At 46.0% G+C, this 25,810-nt stretch overlaps 1 protein-coding gene across 1 annotated transcript in view; it reads left to right on the top strand.

Moving 5' to 3' along the window:
• The first annotated feature begins 577 nt into the window (after positions 1-577).
• Positions 578-25,810, top strand: part of TSPAN2 (tetraspanin 2) — a 69,761-nt gene continuing 44,528 nt past the window's right edge. Inside the window, exon 1 of the mRNA XM_053393596.1 lies at positions 578-777. Coding sequence (XP_053249571.1) covers positions 709-777 — 69 coding nt within the window. The 5' untranslated portion in view covers positions 578-708. The remainder of the gene's footprint in view (positions 778-25,810) is intronic.

Genomic DNA, 25,810 nt, shown 5'->3' with positions numbered 1-25,810 from the left:
GGGGGCATTCTGCACACAAGCAACAGAATGAAACAGTCGGAAGAGGGGGCAGGGACTGCACCGCTTCCGAAGGCAGATTGCCTTTTCCAAGGCACATATTCTGACAAGGAAGCAATGCGGAAGAAGAACTGGGCTCGTTTTCAGCCCAGCGTGCAAGTTTTCTATTTGCAGGGAGTTGTGCGTTTGTGGGTTTCCACGTGGTTGAAATGTGGTGGTGCTTTTAAAGGGGAGGGGAGGCCGTTCTGCCACCTCGCTCTCTTGCACCTGTAGATCTGGCCGCTGTTGGGATGCGTGAAGGCCTGGATTGGTGCCCAAACTTACTCTGGGGATCTGTTTCCACGAGCGGGGCTGAGCGACGAGGACAGGAAACTGTTGCGAATCCTGTGCTCATTTTGGACAAGAGTGCGAGGCTTCTTCCGGGACAGGGGGCCTGGGGCTGGTCTTCTTCTCCGGGCAGCTGAAGTTCAGGGCGCCTCTTTTCCTGTCCGCTGAGCCCGGGCGAGGGACCCCCGAGGCGTCTCCGGCTCCGCTCCGCGCTGCCCGCCCTGCGCGCGCTCCCTCGGCCCCGCCCGGCACCTGCCTCCTCCTCGCAGGCCCCGCCCTCGCAGCCGGGCAGTCACCGCGGGCGAAGGCGTCTGTTAGCAGCGGCGAGCTGTTGGCGAAGGAGCGTGTGGTGCCGCTGCTGCAGCTGCGAGAGAGACGCCGGCCATGGGGAGAGTGCAAGGAGGGATGCGCTGCGTCAAGTTCCTGCTCTTCATCTTCAACTTCATCTTCTGGGTCAGTGCGGGGCGATCGCGGCCGGGGAGGCGATCGGGGACTACGGGGCTGTGGGAAGCAGTGGTCAAAGAAGCGGGGAGAGATTGAATGGGATTCAGAATGCCCGGGAAAGGCGAGCAGTAAAGTCTGGTGATGGGGCAGAGAGAGGCTGTTTCATAGATCGTGGAGCTGGGACCACGGGGGTCATCTAGTCCAACCCCCTGCGATGCAGGGCTCTTTTGCCCAGCGCGGGGCTCGAACTCACGACCCTGAGATGAAGAGTCTCATTCCCTGCTAACTGAGCTTTCCCGCGCCTCCACTTCATCGGGAAGAGCAAACAGAGTAAGCCTTTTGCTGTCAGCTAAGAATCTTGCTCCTTCAGGCTGCAAACCGACACGCTTACGTACGTGCTGATAAACTGTAGCACAATCCCAGCCAGCCGGTTTCTCTCTCCCCCTTGACCATCCTTCGTTGCACAACCCCCTACTACATGCCACCCTTCACGATCTCTTGAGCCTGCTAGAGCGAAATTGCAATAACATGGGCTGGTGTGCAACCGCTCTGCCCTGCGCATCCCTCTGCTTCTGATCACGGGGAGGCTAACCTAACAGCTGCTAGATATGTGGGATACTTCAGTGGGGAAGGACAGGCTTCCTTTCTCCGTCGGATCCTCTTTTTTGTAGATACTCTCTTTCTGCAATGGCTGTTTTGTGCAATCAATTTATGCAGCTATCAAAGTGGGGAGCAGGCAGGTACAAACTGATCCAAAGGAAATGAAGCTGAGGTGTTCTAGTGCAAAGTGCTGTGTGAAGTTAAGTGTGTTTTGAAGGAAGCAGTGTGTTACGGATCATCTGTCATCCTCATCTAACCCATGATATCTCAGTTACAGTAAAAAAACATATTGAGTGAATCAGTTACCTTTGTTAGAGTGTCTTTTCTGCATACGATCATCTTTTGTCTTTGGGGCAGATGAGATCATCAGGCCGGGAGAAGTGTCTGTCTCTGCAACCCTCTTGTGGGAAAATGCCTATAACTTGCAAATTGTCTGCACCTACGGGCTGGCCATATGGTCACAGGTTCATGAAGCCTAGTGCCACATTAAAAGCAAGTCAAAAAGGCTGGAATCTACAAAAGCACAAATGCTTTTTGCCCCAATAAGCATGTGATTGTGATGGGGTTTAATGTCTTGCTCCCCTCCCCTGTGGGACATCAACCATGAAACCACTAACAAGTTTCTTAAATAACACTGACATGTGAGCATTGGTTAGAATTCTGTGAGCTTTTCTATTTGTGTCTCCGAGATGTGTAAAGCTTTGTGGCTTCTTGAGCCATTTCCCCAGAGATAAAGTGTTACCCCTCGCGTGTGTCGTGGATCCTTCGTACGTTTGGTCAAAAATGTATTTGCAGCATTTGTGAGCATCCACCCTGTGAGCGATGATTAATGCAGGCCTCTCTTATTTGTGGCATGAGTGTGGACGCCACTATGGCTCTGCGTGGAAGACCTCCCTTTGTATCTGTAGAATGCCCAGAATGTTTAAAGCTGGAATTTCCAAGCCAAGTGCAGTATTCTGTGAATACATTTCAATGTCTATCATATTATGGAGCATGACACGATGTGTGGCTGTAGTTGATTAGTAGGGAATCTAGCCTTTCTTGGTTGTGATCTCCTGAACCTGTATACAATAAAGGCATTAATGGTTTGCCAGTCCGCTGCAGCGTGTTCCTTTTGTTCCAGATGTACTGAGGCAAATCACTTTTGCAAATATTAAAAGCAGAGGATATCCAGATAAGCAAGCAAGCTGCTTACCGACTCTTGTGCAGAATAGTGTACAGAGCACAAGTGAAAGGCAATAATTTTTAATATATTCTGACAAGCAATATTACAATATGCACTTTCTTCTGGTGGTTGTCAGAGTTCATGCAAATGTACAGAATCTGCTCCCTCTTATCTTTTGCTATTGTTGATGCATCACGGGAGGCAATTGCACTCCAGTGCTGTGGAGGGGAAGGGTGCAACTTCAGAAGAATTCAGAAAAGCACAAGCAACGGGGTTGAGAGTTTTTGACATTGAGGTCACAATCATGGGGGAAGGGAAGCCTTGTTCTTTTCCACCCCCTATTTTGCTTAAATGGCTGCTAAAGATTCCTTGCTTGAGTGGTACCAGCTGAGAATATTCAACCTCTGAATAATGTATTTAGCTAGAACCATCATCTGAGCAGGAAAGGTAAATTCCCAGAGACTGTCATCTAAAAAGGCCCTAAAACATAGAATCATAGAGTTGGAAGGGGCTCCAAGGGACATCTAGTCCAACCCCCTGCAATACAGGAATCTCAGCTAACGCATCCATGACAGATGACCATCCATCTGTCATGCCATTGGGAAAGGCCTCTATTAAAAATGGCAGACCCTAAGAGATTTGCTGCCCTCCTCGATCATACTTCTGATGTATCCCCTGTGTAACACCAGCAGCAGCCTGCCCACTTCTTCCCCATCACTGACTGGACAGGCTATACGTGAGAGGTCGCCAACTGTTTTAGGCACAGGGACACATTTTTGAGCGAGTGAATAATATAATTGTAGGGTTGGATGGGGCTCCAATGGTCATGTAGTCCAACCCAACCTTGGGCACTGCTCTCTCCTGTCACTTCTTACTCCCTTCCCCTGGATTGGCTCCTCTTCTCACCACTTGAAGACCATGCCAACCTGAAACTTGGATTCAGTTGATTTAATCTGAGCCGTGAAAAGCACATAGAGCTGAAAGACAAAGTTCCTCCTCTTTTCAAGGCAGAAAAGGGTGACCACTCACCAAGAGGGGCAATGAATGGGGATGGGGGACACTCAGAGGCTTCATGGAAACTTGGAAATACCTTCAAGATGCTACTGCACCCAAGATGCCCTTGCATTGGTGACCCCAACCATACATGCTCCCTTGGTGGGCAGGATTGTTGTGGAAGCCTGGCAAGATGAAAGCCAAACAGTGCTTGCAGCCAGCTTTGACCAATACAGCTAGAAATGAGTTGTCTTTTTCACCATAAGGAGAGCCTGTGGACTAATTATGTCTGGTTAGCCAGAAGTTTGTTTAAAATCTGCATTCAAGTTGCTGTTTGGCTGACTGGGCTAATTTATCAATAATTTGCTTTTGAAGATGGCAACAATCTTTAAAAGGTTTGCTTGTTCTGTTGCCTAACATATTATTTGGAGAACTGGGATCTTCTTTCTTAGAAGTAGTTTTCAGTTTCAGCATCTCTGGTCACATGGTGAAAGAAACTATCACTGAGGGTATTGTAGGCCATGTAATGAATACAAGTTTGCTCTTTATCTTGTTAGCCATAACTTCTCATATTTGTGTATTAAGCATACCAGAATTTTGTGCTCTGCTGCACACTGACAAGAGTCTTTCCATTAGTAGAGATGTTTAGCCCTGAATTCCAAAAGAATAACATCACTTTAATTGCTGGTACTCTAGTTTATATCTCATCTAAGACATCTCTTAGATCTGAGTACCAACATCAACCTGCCAGTAGAAGAAAATAGCTCTTCATTGAAACCATAGAAACAGCAAAGGAAATAAACAGCCACAATGGGGCACATTTGTTTATCCTTGACATTGTTTAGCTATCAACACTTTCCCAGAGCTGCGTGGTTCTCTGTGCCCAGGCGGTGCAGTGGGTTGCTAATCTAAAAGGAAGCAAAAAAATAAATAACTCTTAAGGAACAGCTTGGCACTCTTCAATTATGGGCACACTTCCATGATGGCTTAAGAATGTCCATTGTGCATATACACTTCTATAACTTTACATAGACTCAGAGTTTATTTCAGTCCTTCTAAGGGCATCATTCCTTCATTTTGAAGGAGGAATTTGTTAGGTCTGCTTTTCACAGCAGACTGACCAAACTGACACTCCCAGACGTGCTTGTGAACTGGAATGCAACTCCCAGTTGGATTTTGCACTTATCCAGATTTTGTGAAGCGGTTTTGGTATACAAAAAGTGTGCACAAAAATACTTATTTTATGTTCAAAATTCATATTTTCTGGGAAATATGTTCCTATTTTCTGAGAAAGTGCAAAATGTGTACAATTTAAATGTGGATTTATTTATTTTTTGCATTCTTTCCAAAAAGCCCATGCAGTATTGTTTTCAACTTTTTCATGTGGCTTTCATTGTATATTTTTGTTTTTTATTGCTGTAAACCACCATGATTTTTTAATTGCATAGTAATACATAAATATTTTAATGAATAAATAAAATGCAGTAGAATGGACCTGTGACTGCGCATCATTGAAACAAAAATTAGGATATTCAGTCCATCCCTAGCAATGCGGTACACCAGGTGTAGGGAACTGGAACTGACTGGTAGCCTGGATCCATATTTCAAACACCCATGGGTCAAGTTTGATAGTGGGGCCAGTGTTGCCCACCTATCAATCACCTGATGTTTCGCTGCACAGTTTGATTCCAAACTGCATGGGCAAAAAAATTCTGCACAGCACTGGGGAAGCGCTTTGCACAGCATTACTGAAGCAGTGACAATCAGCTGATAGCAAGCACCACAAAGCCCATTTTATCTACCTCCCACTGGGCAGATGGCTATGGCTTGGCCAGAACAAATTTGTAGGCTAATAGGGAGATGTGGTGGACCTAAGTAGATCTGCAAGACAGAGCTTTCCCATCCATGCAGTACACATTAGGGAGATAAGTATCATCCATGTGAAGTTCCAAAGCAGCATACAGTGGTACCTTGGGTTAATACTTAATTTGTTCCGGAGGTCTGTTCTTTACCTGAAACTGTTCTTAACCTGAAGCACCACTTTAGCTAATGGGGCCTCCTGCTGCAGCCGTGCCTCCAGAGCATGATTTCTGTTCTCATCCTGAAGCAAAGTTCTTAACCCGAGGTAATATTTCTGGGTTAGTGGAGTCTGTAACCTAAATATAAATAACCTGGATATAAATAAAATTTATTATTATTATTATTATTATTATTATTATTATTATTATTATTATGCAGCATGACTAGTACATGGGACAAGTGAAAATGATCTTTAAAAAAAAGAGAATCCTACCCCCAGTGCCCATGTGAGAGGGCTAAAAATGACCGACACCCACCAGTCACAAAATAGCAGCGCAAGGGAGGAGATGGTGACAAATGAAGGGGGAGATTAATATAAGCAGCTAGCAGCTGGTGACATTGTTTACTGTTGAGATCTCATCCTTCTTTGAGAATTGCAGAATTCTTTGCCATGGCAATCTCCATTCTGCTTTCCTCAAGCTAAGTATAGCCATTGGATCTAGACATTGCATAACCTCCTCATTTTAGGCAGAATTTGCTTATCCAGAGGTTCTAAGAAAAGCAGAAGCAACTCATCTGTGCCCCCACTGCTGAGAAGCCAACATTGTGGGTCCATTCCACCAAACAAGTGGCTTCTGAAGAACTAAATATGCCTCTCCTATCATTTCTTCCCTTTTCCTTTTGCACTTGACTTTCACCCATGCCCATTCTGACACTGCTAGTTTTTTCCCCTCCCAGATCCTTTTACATTAACTTCTTCTCCTATAAAAACTTTCTTCCCTGTTCTGTTCTGTTATATTATATACACTGTTCTGTTATATATACACTGAGTGGAATTCAACATTGTTCCATGACAAACATTCCATCTGCGCAAGTGTTGGAGTTTGCCAGACTGTACAATCCCCCGTCTCCCCCTTCCCCATGCTCTTCCAGGGGTTCTCCCAAGACCCAGCTAAATTTGGGAAACACAGGGCACACAAGGGGAGGAAAATCCCATTGAACAAGCAGAAGTTCTTGCATAGGGCTTTCCCTGATGGGGTTCAGCAGGGGAATCTCACCCAGTATATTTTCTTTGCCCTTTGAAAATGGGGTGGTTGGGGTTCAAGCCTGCAATGCAAATTGCATCCTGAACATGAGTTACTAAAGCTGATTCTGACATCTCATTCCAAAAAAACTTCGAGAGAAATGGAATCCCAACCGTAGTCCTCAGTTTGCTCAGCTAGTTCTGCAAATTAAGGGTATTTGCATAATTGATTCTGCTTCTGTTAAGGGCACTGAATCCCTGCCCCTTTGTTAGTGGAAGTCCTGCATACTCCTCATGGCTTCTGATGCTCCACCAGGACTGTCCATATTATTTTGATATTATATTTACAGTCATCAGGCCTAGAAACTTGATTTTTGGGAAACAAATTGATAGGCTGAGGTTGCCATCATCAGGGGTAGACTAGGGTGTTTCAGCAGCACTCTGTGTGAGCCCAAAATTTGGCAGCCCCCTCACCTCTTGCTTTCTGTTCTGCTCAGTTCACTAAGTCATAATTGTGACATCCTGCAGCGCCCCCTGTTTGGTGCCCATTTCAGTGGAACCAGTCGCGCTGCCCTAAATCCGCGTCTACCAGCATTCTAGATTGAGCATTCCAGCTTTTGAGCTTGCATGTATGCTGTGGTAAACTGCAGAATTCTCAGTGGCCCATCCTGTTTCTTTCCCTCAGCAAGGCATGCACACATGGCACTGACATCTGACTTTCCAGAGGCCTGCCTGCAGTACTTGCTGGTGGTAAAAAGGGGGCACTTTCTGCCTCCTACTCAGTAATTGCTCCATCCAGCCGTTTCTGTTTCAGGATGTGGTTGGCCTATCATTTCTCTGGCCTTGTTGGATCAGTCAGTTTCATGTTTCCAGTCAGCATGTGCAGGGCCAGTGCAAGACATTTTGGCACCTGAGGCAAACCACAAAATGGCACCCCTCCCCTTTCACCAGGGAAGATGGGGTGAGTGAAGCTCTACATCAGGAACAAGGAAAGAACGAAGAGCCACACCAGGAATGAGGGGCAAATAAAGATCTACATCAGGAACTGGGAGGGCGGAGACCAGTAGTGCCTCCTATTCACCAAGAGGCCACAGTAGAGGCAGCATTTGGGAGGCTGCCGAAGAGAAAGCAGATCTGGCCTCCAAAGAGCATGCCACAGATGCCGCTGGCACCATAGCAAAAACAGCAGGCAACACACTCCTTGAAGGCCAGATCTGCTGCCCCTGAGAATGCTGCTTTCTGAGGTGGTCACCTCACCTTGCCTCATGGGTGGGCCGGCCCTGAACTTTCAACCTGAGATGCTTTCAAGCCACTGCAGTCTCTCCAGTCTACCAACGGTTTCTTTAGGGAAGTTAAGGAGCACTGTATATTAAATGGAAATGACTCTCTGTTAAAAGCACTCAATCTACCTGTCCATCATGCGACTATTTCCAGTGGCATTTCTGTCAAATTAAAAAAGAAACGTGTGGTTGGAGGCTTCTCACCCAATCAACAGCTCTTGAGTTCAATATGTAGAACCTCTTGAGTTCTGTTGTGTTCTCTGCTTGGAAATACAGTCGTACCTCAGGTTAAGTACTTAATTCATTCCGGAGGTCTGTTTTTAACCTGAAACTGTTCTTAACCTGAAGCACCACTTTAGCTAATGGGGCCTGATGCTGCCGCACCGCCGGAGCACAATTTCTGTTCTCATCCTGAAGCAAAGTACTTAACCCGAGGTAATATTTCTGGGTTAGCGGAGTCTGTAACCTGAAGCGTATGTAACCCGAGGTACCACTGTAAATGACTGAAAGAGAAAAATACAGAGCCATCCATAGCACTAATAGGTTCAGTTAAGTTCTAGTTATGGGCAGGAGGAGGGAGAGAGAGGGAAAGAGTAACACACCAGCACTCAGAGGGTGAATTGCTCACCTTGACCTTATTACATCATGGTAGTGCAGATAGAGTGGTGCAGGATGAAACCATTGGCTCGGATATTTGTAGACAGAATGTCACACCAGTGCTGGTGTGGAGATGGAGATCAACCTCAGCTAGGGCTTATGAAAACTAAATTATGCATTCAGACACGAATCACAGCTCTCTGCATGTACATGGAATGGTGGGACTCTAACAGCTATTGTTTTCAATCACAGACAACATGCCTGCTCTTTACCAGCATGACTTAAGGGGGGGGGTGTCAGTGTATAAATGTTTATTTTTAGATACATGGCAGTTAAGAGTTGGCCACTTCATAACCGAACATGATGAAACATCCCTCACACACTCTTCCTTTGTGTTTCTATAGCATCCCTACAAGGCTGAAATGGCATTATTAACTTGCATATTAGGACTGCCGATCAGAAGGTCCCCACAACAGGGTGAATCCCCGCGACAGGGTGAGCTCCCGTTGCTTGGTCCCTGCTCCTGCCAACCTAGCAGTTCGAAAGCACGTCAAAGTGCAAGTAGATAAATAGGTACCGCTCTAGCGGGAAAGCGTGTTCTCCTTCAGGGAGAGCACGTGTTGCGGTGGGGTCTACTGAGCCACCCCCTTTGTTGCTGGGTAAGTTCTCCAAGATGGCCAGGGGGCATTGATTGGATTGCCGAGTTGCTGGGGGAAAAGTTATGTTGCAATTTTGGTGGGAGGGGTAAAAGGTTTAAATACTCTGCATGCAGCCTTCTACTTTCTCTTTTGCTGCATGCAACGGATCACCTGGAGCACTTGGACCGTCTGGAGGACAGTGGAGCGATCTTCTCATTGTCTGGTTACATTTCTTTATTTTCCCCTTCTTTTTAGTCTTCTCTAGTCCCTTAATTAATTTAATTCCCCCCTTTTTTCTGTTTGATTTCCCACCCCACCCCTTACCCTGCCCTTTGGGAAGATTCTCCCTGTAACTGTGAGCGCTGCCTGTGCATAATCCTCCTGGGCTTGCCTTTCCCAATAGGGAGAGAGCCCCCATTAGGGGCTTTCTTTTGCAAAGAGGTTTTCCCCATTTTCGCCTGTTTGATTGTGGGGCTAGTCAGGGCTGTTCCCAGCTTACCTGGAATCACTTTCATTTATAGTATCCCCATAGGTTGGCTTTATTTTGGGTGTGTGCAGTGCTGTTGGCCAAGTTTTAATCTAGCCTTGGGCGGGAGCACTATATTGAGTTCCTTTAATAATGAGACTATAAAAGGCAGAGAGCAGAAGCAGGGAGGCCTTCACGGCCTGCTCGGCCTGCACATATCATTCAAGCCTAGCCTGCTACAGTTAGCAGTACAGCAATTGTTAAGTCACTGTGACATGTGACTCTCTTTCTCTATAAGAATTTATCTGTTTGTTTGCAGGCTCACTTGTTGCTAATGTATATCTTAGGCAGACAGAGTGGAGCCAGAGGCTCTCTGTGCCTCCAATGAGCACTCTTTGTATGCTCTTTAACTAGCTGTTTCTGAACAAGTTTATTTTCTTCAAGTTTGTTTTGCCCTGATAGTGGCGACTGCCGTTTTAGAGACGAGCCATTGTGGCTTAGTGGCTAGAGTGCAGGACTAGGACCTGGGAGACAGGGTTCATATCCCCCACTTAGCCATTGTTATAACAAAGCAAAACAAGCTGCTCCTTTTGGACTATTTTGTTGCTGGGTAGTTTGGCCCATTTGTGATATTGCTCCCAAAAAGAACTTTGGGTTTCTTGAGGAGGTGCTTCCCTCTAAAGGGCAAGCAGGGGTACCTGGACAGGCGGCGGGCTGCCTCTAGTTTGTTATCTCATTGGAAACATTTATGTCTGGCCTAGCAGGTGATCCTAGGGCTTGGCCCGCTTGGCCCTATAATTTGATGGCCTCTGGCAGCATTTCTGGCCTGAATAGCGTCCCCATATGGTGCACAAAGCATTGGTTTCACCTGTTCCTCACATTGTTTAGGTTTTTTCTTTTTGGAGTCTATGACAGGGCCTTTGCAGATGCCTCCAGAGCTTGCCTCTCCTGCAGAGGATGACTTGCTGATGCCCCAGGTGCCTTCTTCCAGAAGGAAGCGTCTTCAGAGGCAGAAAAAAGCGGAGCAGGGATGATGCTTACACCTCCTTGCAGGTAAATCATCCCTGGGCTCTGATGATGATTCAGACATCACCTTGGACCTCTCCAGGGGTCAGGGTGAGGCTGTTCCGGGTCTTTAGGGATCATCCTGGATAGCTCAGCTGGTCAGCGTATGGTGCCGGTAATGCCTAGGTTGCAGGATTGGTCCCTGTTTGGGACAGCTGCATGCTCCCTCATCACTCTACCCGGACACTGAGGTCCAGCGCCGAGGGCCTTTCTGGTGGTTCCCTCACTGTGAGAAGCCAAGTTACAGGGAACCAGGTGGAGAGCCTTCTCGGAAGTGGCACCCGCCATGTGGTACACCCTCCCACCAGATGTCTACTACCAGACTTTTAGAAGACATCTAAGGCAGCCCTGTTTAGGGAAGCTTTTAGTAAACAGCATTTCCGTGCGCAGCTCTGGTTCACCAGAAGTGGCTTAGTCATGCTGGCCACACGACCCGGAAGCTGTCTGCGGACAAACGCCCTCAGCCAGTAAAGCGAGATGAGTGCCACAACCCCAGAGTCGTCCACTACTGGACTTAATGGTCAGGGGTCTCTTTACCTTTACCTAAAGTAAAGCATTAACACTGTTTGGCAACAGTTAGGCCAACAGAGTCACAGTACAGTGGTACCTTGGTTCTCAAATGTAATCCGTTCCAGAAGTCCGTTCCAAAACCAAAGCATTCCCAAACCAAGGCACACTTTCCCATAGAAAGTAATGCAAAATGGATTAATCTGTTCCAGACTTTTAAAAACAACCCCTAAAACAGCAAATTTAACATGAATTTTACTATATAACGAGACCATTGATCCATAAAATGAAAGCAGTAAACAATGTACAGTACTGCAGTCACACAATCAATCAATCAGTAGCTGAACTGGGTTCCACACCATCACAAAAACAAAAAAAAGAGCTGCAAAAACAAAACTGCAAAATAAATAGCAAAAACAGATAGACCTCAGCGTAACACTCAAAATGAAAGTGTGGCACTCAAAACGGAGGTGTGATATTCAAATAGGAAGTGTAACACTCAAAACGGAGCACATTCGGCTTCTGAAAAAAGTTCGCAAACCAGAACACTTACTTCCGGGTTTGAGTTTGGGTTCCAAGTTGTTTGAGTAACAAGGCATTTGATACCACTGTACACTTAACCATAAAGTGTAGTGCAGCAAAGATGACTAGGTAAATTGCAAGTAGCACTAGAGGAGGCTCTTGTTGGGGCAGGGGGTTGGGACAGCCACGGATGTTGCCACAGGGTAGTGCAGACAAGAAGCAAAAAAATCCCCAGATAGCCTTCAGCTAAGATCTTGTTCACAAGTGCAGTAATATTTATTTTTTCTAAATCACTTTCAATTCAAAGACTGTTCAATAGATAACATCATAGTTGGGCCATGCCCTCAGGCTTGCTTACACTCTCAACAGAAATCACTTGACAACTTGCAGGGTCACAGCTCAACTGTCCCACACAGAGTTTCCATGCCACCTCAAAGACAAAACTTTTAAATGGAAGCCATTCATACATTCCACGTCAGCACATCAAAGGGTAAAATATCAATGCATGAGCATGTGTGAGTTGCCCTATTTTCCTCAGTAGTGTAAAGCAAGAGATCATCGGTTGCTTTTATCTCAGTGGTTCCTTTGTTTATTAAGTGTATTTCTTGGATGGATGCCAAACTGCCCCTTTCCCCCCATCCTTTCATGTTCCCCTGCCTTAGAGTTGTCATACTAGTGGCAGAGAATGAGGCTGAATGAGGTGGTAATATAGTAACACTTCAGCCTGCAAGCGAATGTTTCTCTATGTAAACCAAGACACTCTCTGCAAGCAGAAAGCTAGTAAGCAAAGCAAGGGGTAGGCTTGAACTCTGTTCCCCAATCTGTTGGTTTTCTATCAACAGGGAGGTTTTTAGATGAAAGAGCTATACAAAGCGATGATCTCCTACCTGCAATCTGAAGTGGTGCTTCCTCATTCTGCTCTATGTGTAGACTAGGGCTGCTCCTCAAGTGAAGTCATGGTGATGCCTTTCATTGCGCCCATTTTTGTAGACATCCGTATACCTGCTTTTGACATTTTAACAGAGTTCTTCATTGAGAAATAATAGGAAGATTAGCATGTACACATAACCTACAAAATAAAAAACTCTGTCTAGCATAGATATATGCATTTTTGTAGGGGTATTAAAGTACAGTTTTCCTTCAGGAAGGATTTTGCTTTTCTTCAGTGGCATCCAGAACTTATACATTTTTACACAATTATTAATTTTCATATAGGAAGAAGTAACATAGAAGTCTGTCCTGAGAATTTGTGGCTGCTATGAGACCATTGGAGGAAAGTAATAAAATGAATGTGCTATGTGTAGAAACCATCTTAGGTCCGCCCCTTAAATTTCTTAAGAATGTATTGCATCCCTTTATATATTACTGAAGCTTTAGAAATGAAGGCGTAGGTGAAATGCTCTCCCCAGGGAGGTTTGCCTGGCACATTTATTATATACCTTTAGGCGCTTCTTCAACCAGGCCTTGGGCTGACTAGTAAAGGTAAAGGTACCCCTGCCCATACGGGCCAGTCGTGTCCGACTCGCTCAAGAGGCCGGGAGCCAGTGCTGTCCGAAGACACTTCTGGGTCACGTGGCCAGCGTGACTAAGCTGCATCTGGCGAGCCAGCACCAGCGCAGCACACGGAAACGCCGTTTACCTTCCCGCTATAAAGCAGTCCCTATTTATCTACTTGCACTTCGGGGTGCTTTTGAACTGCTAGGTAGGCAGGAGCTGGGACAGAACGACGGGAGCTCACCCCGCCGCAGAGATTCGAACCGCTGACCTTTCAATCAGCAGGTCCTAGGCTCTGTGGTTTAACCCACAGCGCCACCCACGTCCCGCACCCGTGGGAGCATTGGGCTGACTAGCATCCTATTAAATGTGTTGCGAGTGGGAACATTGTTTTGTTCTTGTTTTTTATGTATTTTCTGTTTTTATCTTGTATTTTTCTACCTTGAGATCTAAGGATGAAGAGCGACATACACATTTTATAAATAATAATATAGAAAGTGACCACACTGGGTCCCTTGCCCTCTAGGCTTTGCAATGTAAATGGTAGTTATGCATACCTGGGAATCAAAATGGCGGCTCAGCCTTGTCTGTGGATTGGATGTCTTATTCATTTGTCAACCAATATGAGAAAATGTCCCTTGCCCCTGCTTTTTTCTCTTTCTTAATATTACTGAAGTGCAACACTGCTGTGGAGATTTAAGTGAAGGTTTCTTGGTATTGCCAGCCAATCATCATTGTGCAGAGCAAGCTTGAACTACAGGTATCTTGAGCATTCTCTCTTCCCTAATAGCTGGAAAGGAAAACTGCATTTTAAAAAAATTATGTCTGTCTTCACCCTTAGTGTAGATTTTTAAAATTCATTCATCCCAGAACATTAAAGAAAATGTTTTCTACAAGTGTGCAGCTGTAGAAGGAGGAGGTACCACTGTTAATAACACTGTTTGAAACATTTCCCATAGCTGTCGAACTAAGCTTTTGCCTTCTGGGAACTTATTATTCGTGTGATTAAAATCTCATCTCTTAAGAGTTTCCTCTGCATTTAATACCATTTCCTTGCTACCTAGGGCGGGCACTGCTATGCAGTTCCAGTGATGCGAGGAGACTTTCATTACTCGTTTAAACAATGGCACTAAATCCCATAAAAGGAACATTTTCTGGTGCATGCAGCAGTCAGCAATGGGGTCATGGAAGCGGCTGAAAAAATCAATAGAAGTTGCAGGTTAAAGGGCATTTTCCAAGCTATTCATTTCCCCCCTCTTTTTTGCTAGCAGGACTTTGTACACAGCTTTGACAAATATATCGATCTAGCTAATTCCAGCCTTGCATCACAAAATTTTGCACTTGCTGCAGCCACCATCATCGCCACAGGTGCTCCCAGTGATGTGTTACACCTTTTCTCCTGCTGCAGCCTCTGCCACTAATTGGCACTTTGGCTTGCTTCTGTTTTCCTGTTTATTGCCTTTGGAGATGTGTTGATCCTCCTCTGATTATTTATTGCACAACTTCTGTGCCTTTAACAGATGCATCATAGGAAATAATCACACAGGAGAAGTTTTCTAAAGCATGGAGCAGGCTAAATGTCAAATACCAAATGCCATGCATTTACAGTGGTACCACAGGTTACATACGATTCAGGTTACATACGCTTCAGGTTACAGACTCCACTAACCCAGAAATAGTACCTCGGGTTAAGAACTTTGCTTCAGGATGAGAACAGAAATTGTGCTCTGGTGGCGCGGCGGCAGCAGGAGGCCCCATTAGCTAAAGTGGTGCTTCAGGTTAAGAACAGTTTCAGGTTAAGAACGGACCTCCAGAACGAATTAAGTCATTAACCCGAGGTACCACTGTATGCCTCCTGTCAAAGTATGCCAATAACCTGTGCCAAAGTAAATCTAAAGTGCCTGGGTGAAGCAGGTGGGGGGCTTTGTGGTGCCATTGTTGTTGTTTAGTTGTTTAGTCGTTTCCGACTCTTCGTGACCCCATGAACCAGAGCACGCCATGCACTCCTGTCTTCCACTGCCTCCCACAGTTTGGTCAAACTCATGCTGGTAGCTTCAAGGACACTGTCCAACCATCTCATCCTCTGTCGTCCCCTTCTCCTTGTGCCCTCAGTCTTTCCCAGCATTAGGGTCTTTACCAGGGAGTCTTCTCTTCTCATGAGGTGGCCAAAGTACTGGAGCCTCAGCTTCAGGATTTTGGTGCCATAGACTAACACAAAAGCTATTGGGATTCTGTCCTGTAAAGCAACCTCCCCCAACCTGTTGTAGTCCAGAGGATTTGGAGGGCACCAGGTAGGAGACAGCTAGGCTGTTTTGCTCTTGCTCTTCCCACCAGCATTGCACTTGATGGTCAGAGCAATGTGTCTCTTCTAGAGTCTGGTGGGAAATCACCATCTTAGAAGAGGTTACTAATCATTATGGCAGGATTCCTTAATTGCACTCTCTGATTCCAAGTTCTGATTCTGAGATGGCAAATGGGAATGAACCCTTTTTTCCTTCTCTGGAGGCTTAAGGAAAGTGGGATGTGCAGTCTTGCGATAAATCTTTTATTCATATTTGGAAGGATGTCAAAGTGCAATGTCTGCTCATTCAGTAGTTCCATAATTTTGAGTTTTTAAATAAAGACTAAAAGATCTACGCCCTGGTATTATAGATCTAGTGTAGCCAATGTGCGGCCGCAGCCAGCATAGCCAGTGGACAGAGATTATGGGAGATGCTGTCCAACAACATCTAGAGGAAGGGGCGGACCTTGGTAATATGCTGCCCTTTTGTGAGGCCACTTGACACCCTCCCCCCAGCCCACATCACACCGGCTTAAGCTGGGGTTGGGGAAGAAGGCATGAGGCTCTGGCAGGGTCCTAGAGCCCTCCTACCTCCTTCCCAAGGCCGCTTGTCTAGTTTTGGGAAGAAGGATTCTAGGACCCTGTCAGAGCCCTCACACCAGGCTTTGAAGTGCACCTTCCTTGGCTGCACACCCGGTGTGTCCGCACCACTCACACTACCCTAAATCTGCTTCTGCTAGAAGGCCCCACATCAGCTGTCCTGTTATAGATTGCATCAGAGGACCTAGAAACTAAGGCAGTGGGGTGACCTTTGGGAGGATATGTCCTTTCTGATACACATGTGCATATGATTGTGACTTGTATGGCTAGGTGAATACAGAGGCATAGCGTGGGAGGGGGCTGTGGGGGCCATGGCCCTGGGTGCAATTTTGAGAAGAGGCCAGAAGGAGCTGCGGAGCAATCGATGAAAATTTGATGGATGTTTGTTCCAATTCAGCAAAAATTTGTGGGCTTTCTCAGGGAAAATAGTGGTACAAAAGAAAAAACCTCTCAGACCCATGCCTAGAAATCATGGGTCAAACAAAACTGTGGATGTTCCCTGTCAGAAATGTAAGTAATACATGCCAGGAAGTCAGCACAAAAATAAATGGTTTTGTAGCTTCACCTACAGTTTAGCTGATTCCTCCATTTGTATGGTGGAATGAGGAGACAAGTTGAATTTCTCCCAAGAGATTGCTATGCCTAGATTCCGTTCTAATGGCCCATCAAGCCCATTGCAAATTCTTCCCAATTGCTTTCCATTTTATTTTGTTGCTTAAACGAAACTTTAATGCAGCCCTGAGTCTGGTTACGAAAGCAACTTGCTTTTGAATACCTTTGGATGTTATTCAAAGCAGTGACTCTCTCTGCAGCTTCCCTATTCTGAGTGCATGTGCTTTCCTGTTTGGAATTTGAATATACAAAAGTCTATGGGTGGCCTACGAAATCCTATAGTGCAGGTCAGCTGTAGATCTGGCTTAACTTAAGCTCCACATTTGCTTCCTTCTGTTCCAAGGTTGCCATGTGAGGGATTGCAATGCTGAACTCTCAGAGCCCACATGACACCTTCTCTATGGACTCATTTCAGTATTCCAGCAATAAATTTGGCAGCATAGAGAGCATCCCGGAACCCCCCCCCCACACACACACATTGCCATCTCTGCTCAAGCTATCTGCGCAAAACCTTCAGGGGGGCAGCATGGACCTCAGCGCTGATGCCTCCATGTTTTTTGACTATGGACACTGGATGTGTATTACAGTTCAAGATTTTAAATATGTTTTAGCCCACGCTTCCTCACAAAATGATCCCTGGGTAGGGTACAAATTCTCAATTGGACATGAAGCAGCCTCTCAGCCAAACCTGCCTCACAAGGTTGCTGTGGGGATTAAATGAGGAGGGGGTGGAAACCAGCTCCTTGGAGTAAAAGCTGGGATATAAATGCAATAATTAAATAGAAATCTGATGTGCCATTGTAATGGGGATCTGCCAAGGGTGAAATAGACCATCACTCAAACTCTTAAGGGGCAAAGTAGTGTTGTGAAAAAAAATATTACAAAGACACTTACGGCTTTGTTCACACTTCTGTGCACCCCATGCCTAAAAGCAGTGGGGATTGAGTGGTTTTCCATTTGCCGCATTGCTTTCCCCAAGAAAACCCACTGTTTACTGCTGAATCCACAGCAGCAGCAGCAGCAGCAGCAGCAGAAGAAGAAGAAGAAGAAGAAGAAGAAGAAGAAGAAGAAGACGACAATTGACATTTGTTCCAATTCAGCAGTGAACAGCTGATTTCCCCAGGGGATAGCAGGCGGGAGAAGTGGAAGTGTGGGCAATCCCTAAGTCCTTGGGACACACACACACACACACACACACATCCAGGGGAAATGGAAATCCTGTTTGGGGAAGGGCCATAGCTCAGTGGTAGAGCATCTGCCTTGGTACACTTAAGAACATTTAACATATAATTAAGACCTCAAAATTCCTATCACCCATGCAAGATATCCCAGGTTCAGTCCCCAGCAACTCCAGGTGGGACTGGGAGAGAACCCTGCCTGAAACCCTGGAGAAACCACTGCCAGTCGATGGAGACACTACGGAGCTAAGTGGACCATTGGCTTGTCTTGGGGCTCATCAACACTTCACTAGGCCTGCACCTAGAGAGCACAGGTCTGAGAGGTTTCCCACTTGTCCCCTGCTTTCTAGGCACGAGCCTGAGCAGTTTTCTCTTTGCCCTACCGCTCTGTATCATGGAATCAGAGCAAACAGCAATCCACAGAAAAGTCGATTGTCGTTTGCTCCAATTCAGCAGTAAAGAGTAGGTTTTCCTGGGGGACAGGACAAGTGGGAGTGTGGATGAGCCCTCGGTATAAGGCAGCTTGCTGTGTTCCTAGCTTGCTGTGTTCTTGTCCTCCTGCCCTTGGGAAAGTGGGGGTTGGGTAAGAATAGTTTTCAGTGCAAGGGAGTGTCCGCATAATGGAATGTAGGTGAGTGGGAGGACAATGAAGCCTCCTCTACTAGACAGCATGTACCGAGTGTCTCGTAAAGTAAATTGTTTGCACTGAGTTTCCACTGTTTACTCCTGCATTGAGTGCATGCCCAGAAGATCATTGCCCGCCTGCACGAGGGTTTGGAAGAGGCAGCCTGTCTCTGCAGGAAGCCGTGGGTCTGGTCACTTTTTAGGCTCATTACGAGTGGGTGGTGAAAGAGACGAGATGATGTCCTCGCCGTGCCTTGGACTCAGCCTGCTTCACAAACTCTGCAGCCAGCAAGCTGCATTTGTTGCATCACAATAAAGCAGAGCATCACATCCCTTGAACAATGACTCGGTCCATCTCTTCTGTGTGGAGGAGACTGTGTCACCAGGAACTGTGGGGCTCTTAGTGATTGCTCAACTGCAGCTGTGTGTGTGTGTGTGTTACTGAGAAGGCTGGGAGACAAGAGGGTTTAGAAATCTCACTGGGGAGAGAGGTTAAAAAGAAAGCACTACAAACGATGTTAATGGTTTTTTGGGGGGGAATGCTATTCATTGTTGTAGAACTCATCTCTCTCTCTCTCTCTCTCTCTCTCTCTCTCTCTCTCTCTCTCTCTCTTACACACACACCCCTGGGGACCACCCACTCCAGATCTGACCTCAAATCAATTTGCAGGCAGGGCTAAACCCTACTGAACATCTGGATGGGGAAGGAGACGGAGAGCCAAAGTGTTCAGTCCTGTGGAGGTGCTGCTTCACAGGCTAAGGAACACCCTGCACCCCACAGGATCGAATCCTCCACTCACTAGCTGGTGAGCAGAGGATTCACTCCTTCTGGGGTCTGCTTCCTTTCCTGCCCATGACAGAATAAGATCCACAAGTGGCTACTAAGCCTCTAAAACCCTTTTGCCGTTCCCATCCTTTGTAATATGTGAACTGAAAACCTGATAACAAAAGAACTTTCCTGGGGGAAATGAACTGATTGCCTAAACGCTACAATTCACCTCACTACTGAGGTTTGTTCCTGCCATCACTGAAAAGTTTGTGCAAAACCGACTTTATCTTTGGACTTGTACATGCGGGTGAAGGTGGTTTTACACATACCTATGCAGAGCAACTCTTTGTAGTAGCTGCAGCACTTTTAAGTAATGTACGAGGAAAAAAGCAGCTGCTTCTGAGTAGCATGCTACTTTAAGCAGGTTACAGGAAGTTAGTTAGTCAGACTGTGCACTGAATCTCTTGATGCCAATATCCTGAGTACCGTGATGCAGCATTTTTATGCCTGACAGTACACTTAAATGCTTACAGGCTTAAATTTACTCTTTTATCATTATGATCAAAGAACTGTACAGCTTTGATTTGTACAATTTAAAAGTTACTATTTTCACATTTGTCATTGGAGCGTTCTGCCTCAGAGCTTGCATGCACATTGTTGTTTCTGTGGAGTTGTGCGTGGTAACCTTAAAAGCCCTCTATGCATCAACAGGAGGGGTCTGAATTGTGCATCTTATGCGGCTCCGCTCCCCCTTTATTCTCTCCCAGGGTGGCCCTGCCCTCTGCCTGCCCCTCAGAGTCAGTGCATGAAAATGAGTCCCTCCTGTTCCTTCCAGTTTCATTCTCTATTCCACCTGCACCCGCTTAGTGTGCCCCAGCCATTCATTTGAACAGCAGACAGCAGACAGAGAGGTGCAACAGGAGTCAAACTCCACAGAGATGGAGGTTTTAAGTAGCTCCAGCTTGCTACATTGATGGCTCCTTGCTCCCTGGCTGCACAGTAAACAGCAAGAGAGAATGATCTCCAGTAAACAGCAGAAGGGTGATCTTTCAGGTTGGAAGCCTGGTGAGATCTGATATTTCCTTTTCCCCTTTTTTTAAAAAGAAAGATGATTAAAGTATATGGTGAAGGAAACTGGTTTACTTCAGGTATTGCTTTAATTGAGTAGTTTTTGCCAAACAGGAAACCATGTGGGCATCTAACTTCAAGGGAAGCTATTCTGAATCAGATCTTTGGGTTGTTTTGTCAATAGCAGGTTGCTTGCTTGCTTGCTTGCTTGCTTTATTTATTTATTTATTTGTACCTATTGTGTGGCACAGTGGAACACATGTAATGAAGTGTCTGAGGTGCATTGCATCTGAGGATTTGTGGGAGTTTTATCAGTCAACGGTAGGAGTGATTTAGCCATGTGAAGATGTTGATGTTTTTGTTGGAGGGCTTCTGGGGTTGTTTGTTTGTTTGTTTGTTTCCTGACATGATCACCTTGATCAGTTGAAATCTTTGTTGATCTTCCATGATACTGCTGTAGTTTGGCCAAATCAGAGCCGTAGGTTTCACCACTGACGCTGCTTTAAAAAAAATTAATCCTTTGTGTTGGGCGAGCGGGTGCCGCGGCTTGAGGGAAATGGCCTTACAGGCCAAATTAGGATTCCCGCAGAGCCAAATTATGCCTGCCAGCTGGAGGTTCTGCATGCCTCCCATATAGACTGGTCTCCCTGCTGGCAACACAAATGTACCAGACACTGGAGAAACCTCCAGTATGAAGGCTGTACAACAAGTCTGCAGTTGAAGTAACTGCTGTGTGACTAGCCTATGCCTGCAACAAAAACCAATGGAGGGTATCTGATACCTGCTATTTCTTCCTCCTACCATGGCGATAACTGCCATGCCCTCTCCACCTGAAGTTCAGTTCAGCCATGAACTCATTCAGTAGCTGTCTGTCTCAGCCTCGGCTGCCCTTCTGCAGTTATGAGCATAGCAATACTTCTGGGCCAAATTACAGGGCTGTCGTAAAGATTCCTGGTGCGTGTGAAGCGCTCTAAAGCTCTATATAAATGCTAGATGTTATTATCATTACAAAATGCTGTGGGGTCTGTATCCACTCACCTTGATCTAAATTATGAATTGACCTAATTTGACTGATTGATCAAATGTGTCTTTTCCTCACACCTGAGACAGTCCTGAAGTGAAATCATCAACTGAGCGTTAAAAACAAAGTAATATTTTGTAAATATGCTTATCCCTGTGTATGCCCTGGCATATTTTTCTTTCATAATAATAATAATAATAATAATAATAATAATAATAATAATAATAAATTTATTATTTATATCTGCCCATCTTGCTGGGTTTCCCCAGCCACTCTGGGCGGCTTCCAACAAAACACTAAAATACAATAACTTATTAAACATTAAAAGCTTCCCTAAACAGGGCTGCCTTCAGATGTCTTCTAAAAGTTTGGTAGTTATTTTTCTCTTTGACATCTGGTGGGAGGGCGTTCCACAGAGTGGGTGCCACTACCGAGAAGACCCTGTGCCTGGTTCCCTGTAACTTGGCTTCTCGCAGCAAGTCAACTGCCAGAAGGCTTTCGGCGCTGGATTAGTTGTAGTTTCCGGGTCAGCTTCAAAGGTAGCCCCACACAGAGCACATTGCAGTAGTCCAAGCGAGAGGTAACTAGAGCATGCACCACTCTGGCGAGACAGTCTGCGGGCAGGTAGGGTCTCAGCCTGAGTACCAGATGGAGCTGATAAACAGCTGCCCTGTCCCCCAAAAACTGTACTTCTGTCTTGTCAGGATTCAACCTCAATCTGTTAACCGCCATCCATCCTAACTACTAGTTGTTAGTTTTGGCTAGGATGAGTTTACATCGAGAAAGATTCTATTAGGATAGAGGGGCAGTTTGTTTCTCTGCCTAAAGTGCCCCTGCATTCCTCCATTGTAGCTGAAGGGCATGGGATCAACTTCTCCCTCTCTATCATCTATAGCCCCTTCCGAGCTCGAGAGGAGGGGGGTTGCGGGCCACCCCCTCCCACACACGCGGGGGCTGGTTTTAGCCCCCGCGAGAAGAGGGAATCCCTGGGCGTGTCTGCGACCCGGCCCGCCAATCGGCGGCCAGGGGAGGCGTGTCCTAGCCCTTTTAAGGCCGGCACGCCCGGGGACCGCCCTCTTTGCCCCATTCCAGCTGCCCGGTTTTCCCATGCCACCCACCCTTTAGGCTTAGCTAGCTCTGACCTTGCTATGGACTCTTGGTCGCCGCAAGGGGCCTGGTAGGAATTTTTCCAACTTGGCACACTTCCAGCCTTTTGGTTTTTTCGCCTACCTCATAGCAAACATCACAACTCCTTCGGTATTGGCGGTTAGGCATTGGCAGGGGGAATTGTTATGCAAATGAAGGGGGGAAGGAAGCGCCATCACCTTCCCCCAATGAAAAGGGTAGTCCGGTAGAGGACTCCAGGGGGCGTTGCCCTGTCCGAAACCTAGGGAGGTGAGGGCCCCCGGCACGCCCCCGAGCAGTGACACCCATGGGATCCTAGTTGGCGTACTTCAACAGGACTTCCACGGCTTGTGGACAACCCTTCCCGGTCTCCATGCCGGGTAATCGATAGGAGCCAGTGCCTAAGGCCAATACCTTCCAATTCCTGTAATCAATAAAGTTGTGGCCTTTTTATGCCCATTAACCTTAAATAATGTGTCCAGTGTCTTCATTTCTCTTGGGGAGGGGACTCGCCGCGCAATGGAAGCCCAAAGAGAACTCATATTTTCCACCATCGTAAGGCACCGCTTCCTTCTAAACAGCTTAGTCTTTAGGGCTCGACTGCTCCCAGCTGCCCCCCTCTCATGCCTGCTGCGCACACAGGTCTCTCCTTTGCAGAGCTGCAGAACCGCCCAGCAGGGTCCTCGAAATTGCTCTTGGCAGCAGAGCCTGGCTCCCTGCCAACAACCCAGTCTCTCTGGGAGTGCGCTGTTAGGTGAAACGGCCAAGGGGGGTGTTTATTTCCATTTGGATCTGTGATGATGTAAAGGGATTTCTTTGCCATTGGCAATTTCTGTCTGCTTTAAGCAAGTCGCTTCCTGGAACCACACTGTTTGTTAGCTTGGGTAGATTATTGTTCAAAAAAAAGCCAGGAGGTATTAAGGCTTATCCTACGCAGAGTGCTGCATCGTATTTTATTGCAACCCCTTACTTCTGCTAATAGTTTTGTATATATTCCTTGGAATGGGAAATGCACCCGTGGCAAAGATGCAATAGTGGGTGTGGCAAATTAGGTTACCGGCAAAGGTAAAAGAAGTACTGCTGCACTGTTAAAAGTAAATGTTCCAGATCTCTCCTGAATATTTATCCCATACATAGGGAGCGGAGAAAGAAGCAGTACAATGTGATCATTTAGCAAAGGGCCATGGGTCAGTGGTAAGAGGGGTTCGAGAGGTCCAGGGGGTGGCCACATGAGAACGGGCCTTCTCTGCAGTGGCTCCCCATCTGTGGAATGCTCTCCCCAGGGAAGTTCGCCTGGCGCCTTCATTATACACCTTTAGGTGCCAGGCAAAAACATTCCTTTTTTTTTATCCTTAGAATTTTTTAATTTAAAAAACCACTTTGTCCAAACCCATGTTGCTGAGATGAAATTTCCCGCCACCCCCCCATAAAACCACTCATATATGAAATTTGATTAAAAAAAATAACTGAGGCATTTAACAATGTAGCTACCCATCCCTTCTAAAAACCTAGCTGATTTTTAAAAAGTTATTGACAAATCCAAGTTTCAGAAGAGGATCCATATGGAGAGATAATAGAGCACGGCAGAGTTTGCTGCGTTAACAGATTTGATTGTTTTTGCTTAAAAGAAAAATGAGCAAGGCATGAAAGATGGCTCCCATCCCATTACTCTATTAAAAACAACAACACAAATGTTATGGCAGAGTACTGAGGTTACTGTGTCATGTGTAACGGTACATTCAACTAACCAACTAGAAGCAAGATGGACAAGTACAGAACTGGAGCAACCCAACAGCTGCAAAAGTGGGAGAAGGAGCAGAAAGGGATCCGATTTACATCCTATGCCCTTTTAAAATGTGTTTTTTTGGGGGGGGCAGTTGTTGTTGTTTTTATTAGGTATTTTGTGGTTTTACATCTTGATTTTATTCTGTGAATCGCCCTGAGACCCCAGGGTATACGGCAGTATATAAATTCTAATGATAGTAATAGTAATAGTAGCAGCAGCATCTGCTTTACATGTGAAAGGTCCTGGGTTCAGTTTACAGCATTTGCCAGTAGACAGGGGGAAATCCCCTTTCTAAAAGCCTAGGGAGCCACAGCCAGTCGGTGTATACTGTTGCATACCATCCCAATCTCCGAACAGTGTGAGATTCCAGGGGTTCCAGGTGTTTACCCAAGGTCCGGTTTCCTTGGAATGAGGGACGGTGGAGACGGTGGTGTCTTTATGATATACAGTTTATTTACGCATATATACAATAAGATGGAGGGGCTTGCAGCATTAACACCCCAGCAGGTCTTGCTTCTCCCGTAGCCACAGCTTTGGATCCCAGCAGAAATCAGGCACGGCTCTGCCTCTCAGCTGCCCAGCCTGCTTCTAGCTCTCACACACCTCTTGCTTTTTGTCTTTCTAACAGACAGTTGAGGCACAGAGCCACTTCTGTTGTTGCCATACTTTTCGACCAATTCTTTCAGAGCCATTATGGCCCTTGCCTAGCTCTCTACTCTCTGCATGTTTATCTGGTGTGTGAAGGGGCTGTACTGAATGCAAGTATTGCAAGAGTGTGTACCTGCTGTGTCAACAGCACTGTGTGGCCTCACATCTCCCCCCCCCTTTTTTTTAAAAACATATTTCAGTTCATTGCGGCAGGTGTTCAGTACACTGCCTTGGTATTTCTTATAAATGAAAGGTACCAGTAGTGTAGACATGCTTTTAATAAATGCAAATAAATAGCTACCTGCCCACCTGCCGGCAACGGAGAGCTGGACTTGTGCTTTGAAAGTGAATAGCAGTTTGATACACTGTCTGTTGGTCTCTCGTAATATGACATGGAGCAATAGTTTTTAATAGTCTGATGTTTCAGCTGTGCCTCTACTTATGCTCAGCCTGTATATTTGCAAAGAAATGCAAATTTTACAAAACACCAATAAGCTTCGGTTAACCTCCTTTCCAGTCCTCTGTTTTACCTTTCTTTGTGGTTTCTGGGAAGGAGCAAGAGCTTTCTCCATCTTCCTCAGACTAGGTGGCTGCATTTCCTGTAACTGAAATTTGGTCCGCCCATTCACATACAGTACCTTCCAGTTTTTCAAAGATACAGCAGATGCTTATTTGTGCATATAAGGATGATTCTCACACTGAGGACCACTGCCTAAAAGGTGGGCGAGGGGAGCACACAAACACAAACATGCCTCCTTTTCTGACTCATTGACTCTGCGATTGCTGCTGCTCCTGAAACAGGATGTGTTCATAAACTGACCACAACTGTTTTCTTTTTTCTTCTTTTTCCTTTTTTGAGCTTCAGACTCATTCCCTCTATTTCTGGTCTTCAGTCTGGAAGTCCCATTGCTCAAAATGGCACCACCCACAGACAAGAGGGAGGTATGGGCAGACCTGGGG

The sequence above is a fragment of the Podarcis raffonei genome, chromosome 6 (genome assembly GCF_027172205.1).
Source record: "Podarcis raffonei isolate rPodRaf1 chromosome 6, rPodRaf1.pri, whole genome shotgun sequence".
NCBI classification, from domain to species: Eukaryota; Metazoa; Chordata; class Lepidosauria; order Squamata; family Lacertidae; genus Podarcis; species Podarcis raffonei.
The sequence above is the reverse complement of the archived record's forward strand: the minus strand, read 5'-3'. Positions and strand labels throughout refer to the sequence as shown.